The sequence below is a fragment of the Myotis brandtii genome, unplaced genomic scaffold (genome assembly GCF_000412655.1).
Source record: "Myotis brandtii unplaced genomic scaffold, ASM41265v1 scaffold496, whole genome shotgun sequence".
Taxonomy (NCBI): Eukaryota; Metazoa; Chordata; class Mammalia; order Chiroptera; family Vespertilionidae; genus Myotis; species Myotis brandtii.
The window spans coordinates 147,373-153,403 of NW_005368921.1; the positions used below are offsets into that span (position 1 = coordinate 147,373).

At 37.5% G+C, this 6,031-nt stretch overlaps 1 protein-coding gene and 1 pseudogene across 1 annotated transcript; both read left to right on the top strand.

The window, feature by feature from the left end:
* The first annotated feature begins 1,345 nt into the window (after positions 1-1,345).
* On the top strand, positions 1,346-2,284 carry LOC102248263 (olfactory receptor 6C2). Its single transcript, XM_005876683.2, has one exon. The coding sequence runs from the start codon at positions 1,346-1,348 to the stop codon at positions 2,282-2,284; it is 939 nt and encodes a 312-aa protein (XP_005876745.1).
* Positions 2,285-5,384: 3,100 nt separating this feature from the next.
* LOC102245748 overlaps positions 5,385-6,031 on the top strand; it is a 6,084-nt pseudogene continuing 5,437 nt past the window's right edge.

Here is a 6,031-nt window from a genome sequence, read left to right on the forward strand (position 1 = left end):
GGAGACTGTAGTCTTAATATTGCTATGTTTAAATAGTCAACAGAAGTCCTGATTTACTGACAGAAGAGTAAGTATGATAGTTTGTCTCTTTGATCTTAAGATCTAGATTATAATTTCCTCTGCCAAGAAAATGGATTTCTTTGAGAGTGGGAGTTTATATACTCTTAATGTGTTTCAAATATATTTATTAAATTCTTTTTTAGAATGAATTTCCTGCATGTGAATAAATGTCATTGTCTGGGAGGTTTATGCATAAGACACATAAACAAACCTGTGTCTTATGTGTCTTCCATTGCTTAATGTGAGAAATATTCAGGGTAACTTTGTATAGACTATTCAATCTCAAATTAAAAATAATGAAGTCTCTTTATACATAAATATACAAGCATGCCCTGTGCATTCCTCTTCCCACCCCAAAAAGAATAACAAAATGACTGAAGTCACAGCATCCCATTCAGATTCCTGTGTCCCTTTTGAGCATTTGTTTGGAAGATAAAATAAACATAAATCAATAAGTTACATGTTCTGGTCAGTCTGTTTATTGACTTCTATTATAAAATAAATTGTAATATCATGAATAAAACATATATTTTCAGCATTGAATAATGTTTAAAGTCTGAAGGACAAGTCAGATTTCACTGTGACACACATATGCGAGAGTGTAGGAGAAAAGATGGAAGGTAGGTGAGCTGCAAAAATTTTTTTAAAAGCCATATGTATCATTTCTACATCTCAATCTGATATAAATACTTGATAGTTGTTGAATGAGTGACTAAATTTCCTAAAAGGATTCTTTTTTTTTAAAAGGATTCTGATTATTGAGTAACCCATGATCCTCAGTTAGTGATTTTTCTTTAAATTAGAAGCTTTGTGAACTGGATGGTCATTATAATTCTGCCCCAATATCCATAGGAACAGAACACAATGAGTTAAACAATAAAGTAGACATTCTCATAAAACAAGTAAACTAAATACACAATGGGAACATATTTTTATTACTTTATGTCAGAAAAATGTCAATATTTGACATAATTGATTGTATATTAGGAACATTTGAGTTCCTACTTAGTGTAGTGTCAATGAATATAACTCATTGACTGGAAGATGAGGGAGGGAAGAGAACACAGTCATCATTTGTGTGGGCAACAAGGTAACACACATAGTCAGTAAAGGTAATGCACATATTCAAGGGGAAAATAAGACGGAGTGTGTAATGGGGAATAGGGGAAGCCACAGTGCTTAAGGTTGGTCATAAGAGTTAAGTTTTAGAGCGGTTAAAATAAGCTATAATCTATCAGAAAATTTCTGTGAATATCACACGCAGATTGGAAGAAGTCAGAAGTCCATGATGAGAAATGGTACAGTGACAACATTCATTCTGCTGGGACTGACAGATGACCCTCAGCTACAGGTTCTGATTTTTATCTTTCTATTTCTCACCTACACGCTGAGTGTAACTGGAAACCTGACCATCATCACACTAACCTCTGTGGATTCTCACCTAAAAACACCTATGTACTTCTTCTTAAAAAATTTCTCCTTTTTGGAGATCACATTCACATCTGCCTGTATTCCCAGATACATGTATAGTATTGCAGCAGGTGACAAGGTCATTACCTACAACGATTGTTTCATCCAAGTGTTTTTTACTGACCTCTGTGGAGTAACAGAATTTTTCCTTCTGGCGGCCATGTCCTATGACCGCTATGTGGCCATCTGCAAGCCCCTGCATTATACGACCATCATGAGCACCAAGGTCTGCCAGACTCTTATCATTAGCTGCTGGGTGTCTGGTTTATGTATCATAGTCCCACCACTTAGCCTGGGTTTAACTCTAAAATTTTGTGACTCTAACATGATTGATCATTTTACCTGTGATGCATTTCCCTTAGTGAAAATCTCATGCTCAGACACATGGCTCATCGAACAGACAGTCATAATCTGTGCTGTCCTGACCCTGAATGTCACTCTTACTTGTGTTGTTCTGTCATATGCTTCCATTATCAAGACAATTTTGAGATTCCCTTCTGTTCAGCAAAGGAAAAAGGCCTTTTCCACCTGTTCTTCCCACATGATTGTGGTCTCCATCAGCTATGGCAGCTGCATCTTCATCTATATCAAACCTTCAGCAAAGGAGTCAGTGGCTATTAACAAGGGTGTGACAGTACTCACTACTTCCATCGCTCCACTGCTCAACCCTTTCATTTACACCTTGAGAAACAAGCAAGTAAAACAAGCCTTCAATAACTCAGTCAAAAGAATTGTGATATTTTCTAAGAAATAAGAGAATGTGAAGCCAAATAAACACCTATATAATGCACTTACCAAATTCCATACTCAGGTTCACTTATTCAAAACACTTATTCATCCTGATCTAGTGACATCTTCCTCACAAACCTCCTTTAAGATCCTTCTATACACAGGCATATTGATAGCTTCTTTATCTTTATTATTGAAACTATTACTAAACACATGAAAAAGAGTAATTGTGTGTATAATGTCTAAAAAAATGAATAATCACAAGTTAAAGTACATGTGAAAGAATTATAGCGCTTCTAATATTGGGGAAACACCGGAAAATATTACTACCATGAACTGAGAAATACTGGTTAAAATGTAGTAAATATTCATTTGAATTTATAGATGAAAGCATTGCAAAGTTGTAAATAGGAGATGTCGGAATTGGTAGAGCAATAATGTATAAAATGACCTGTGGGTGCTCAGAAGATTATAGACTAAGGATGGGAATAGGAGATGGCATTTTAGATCACAATGGTTTAGGTTTAAAGTCTCATGGTTAATCCTAACCGGTTAGGCTTGGTGGATAGAGTGTTGACCTGTGGACTGAAGGGTCCCAGGTTTGATTCCTGGGCATGTACCTTGTTTGTGGGCTCATTCCCACTGGGAAGTGTGCAGGATGCAGCTGATTGATGTTTCTCTCTCATCAATGTTTCTAACTCTCTATCTCTTTCCCTTCCTCTCTGTAAAAAATTGATAAAATATATATAAATAAATAAAATGTCTCAGTATTAGTAGAGCACTTGAAATAACACAATACTTGCACATGCAATGAAAGTTAAAATTAGAAAACTATGCTCATTTTCACAGAAGATCACATTTTTTGAAAAGTATTTTCTGCTACTGATAGAGCTGTGAGCCAAGGAAAAAACATTCCCTAGTGTATTTAATAACTGTGCCTACCTCTAACACAAACTAAGCTTTTATAGTCCAAAATATCATATTTAAATTTTACACAAAAAATAGTTTCTTGAAAATTAAGGTGTTTACATAAAATTAACTAATTGCTATATGGAAAGCAATGAAATGCAGATGTCATCAAGTATTTGGAGCACTGAAAAGCCATAGTCAAAAGGAATTCTGTTATTCTAAATCTATTCACTAATTATAAAAATGTGAACTAGATAAAAGAGAGGAACTTATCCTTATAAGTTTGAAAAGATGAAAAATGAACATATAAATGGAAAAATGTAACTTATTATGGGTAGAAAATGAAAGTAACTATATAAGTTAAAGAAATTTAAAAGCTAGTTCTTTGAAAAGTCCAATAGCACAGATAAAGCCCAATAAATATGAGAGGTAAAAATTTTAAATACTGCATATTTTATTGGAAAATCATCAGGATACATATAGGAGAGAATGAATAAAACTATTGTATTTTATTGATTTTGAAGTCTTATTTTATTCATATTTTGCTTTTCTGAAATGGAGATTTGTCATACATTGGCATCTACTATTGGTATAGTTCAATTGGCAGCATTGTCTTTTTTTTCATTGTTTGGATTATCTACATAAAGCCAGACTTTTGTTTTTTATTTTGTGTTTTATTTTTAATGTATATATTTCTTATTGCTGATAGCATTACAGATATCTTCCATACCCCTTACCCTTACCCTCTCCTCCCAGCCCTACCTACCCCCGCCCCAGGTCTTCACCACCCTATTGCCTGTGTCCATGAGTTATGCATCTAAGTATATAAGTTCTTTGGTTAATTTCTTCTCATTTCCACATTGATGTATGTCAGTCTGTTCCATATCTCCGTGCTTCAGGTCTCATTGTGTTGATTAATTCATTTTTTTCATTAGATTCCACAAATAAGTGAGACCATGTGATATATGTCTTTCTCAGGTTGGCTTATTTCACTTAGCATAATAGTCTACAGGTCCATCCATGCTATCCAGTTCCTTCTTTTTTACAGCTGCATAGTATTCCATTGTGTAAATGTCCCACAGCTTTTTTAACCTTTCATCTACTGATGGGTTCTTGGGCAGTTTCCAGATCTGAGCTATTATAAATAATGCTGCTATGTACACAGGGGTGTATATATTCTTTCTGGTTGGTGTTTCGGGTTTTTAGGATATATTCCCAGAAGTGGGAATGCTGGGTCAAATGGGAGTTTCATTTTTAATTTTCTTAGGAAATCCATCCTGTTTTCCATAGTGGCTGCAACATCTGCATTCCCACCAGCAGTGAACTGGTGTTCCTTTTTCTCCACATCCTCACCAGCACTTGTCATTGTTGTTTTTAATAGTGATACACAGCTTGATTGTATTTCTTACAATTGATGATGTCTTAAAATTGATGAAATTTGGCATATCTGTTTTTTATCCTGATGACATATTTACATATCCTAAAAACTAAAAAAAACTCTAATAGAAAACTAGTGGAACTAATAAGAGAATATGTTGTTCTAATTGAAAAAATAAAAATATTTTAAAATCAGCAGACTGAAATAACAATAAGCAATAGGAAATCAATCAGCAAATATTATTTTAGTCACAGTCATAAAAACTTAATTACCAAGAGAATAAATTTAACAAAAAGTATAGTATACACATAAACAAAGTATAATATCTATTCAAAGAATATGAAATATGATTAAAACAAAAAGGCAATCAATATTCTTGGTTGGAAAATTTTAATATGAGCATGTATATATGTGTATGTATACATGATTTACATAAGGTAGAAACATTTATTTATTTATTTACTTGCATGTAGTCACTAAGCACATAGAATATTAAAGGAAGACAAATTTTAATGCAGGTTATCTGAAGCACGAACTAAGAGATACAATCAGAAAGACAAAGGGGGGGGGGGGAAATCAAGCATGATTCACAGTGGCCAACACATGGAACAACCAAAGTATCTTTTAATAGATGATTGGAAAAACATGTTGTGGTACATACTAGTCTTACCTAATAATAGACAAACGTGCAAATTGACCATACCTTCGTTACACCCAAGCCACGCCCACCAGCCAGCCCACCAGCCACGCCCACCAACCGATCCAGAGATATGCACATTAACCCAACAAAGATGGCGGAGGCCAGAGCTGAGATACTTGCATTGTAGCCACAGCTACCATGCAAGCATCCCGGCTCTGGCTGCTCCAGGCCTATTGGAGACGCAGAAGTCAGGGGAGACAGAGAAGTCCGGCTCCAGCACCTGAGGCTGGCTGTGGCCTGGGAGACAAAGAAGCCACCTACCCCATGATCCCAGTCTGCAGCTGGCCGGAGAAGCCACCTGCCCATGATCTCAGGCTGCAGCCAGCCGGAGAAGCCGCCTGCCCCGTGATCCGAGGCCTCAGCAGGCTGGAGAAGCTGCCTGCCCCACATGCGCCCGCCCCATGTCCTCGGGAAGACTGAGAAGCCAGGCCCCAGTGCCTGAGGTTGGCTGCAGCCTAGGAGACAAAGAAGCCGCCTGCCCCGTGATCCCAGGCTGCAGCCAGCCGGAGAAGCTGCCCACACTGCATCACAGGGGACACGGAGAAGCCACCCACCTGCAGTCCAGGCACCAGCGCCTGTGGCTGGCTGCAGCCCCAGGAGATGGACAAGCCACCCGCCCTGAGGTCCCAGGCTGCAGCCACCCAGAGAAGCTGCCAGCCCTGTGATCCAGGGCGCCAGAGCCTGTGGCCCAGGAAAGAGGTTCCCCCTTCTCCTACTGCAGTCATTACTTCAATATTCCCCTTCTGAATGTCTCTCCTGTGCCGCAACCCAACTCCACTTTTCAT

Bases quoted from the DNA above. Each gene is read 5' to 3' on its own strand.
- LOC102248263 (XM_005876683.2), top strand. From the start codon at position 1,346: ATGATGAGAAATGGTACAGTGACAACATTCATTCTGCTGGGACTGACA.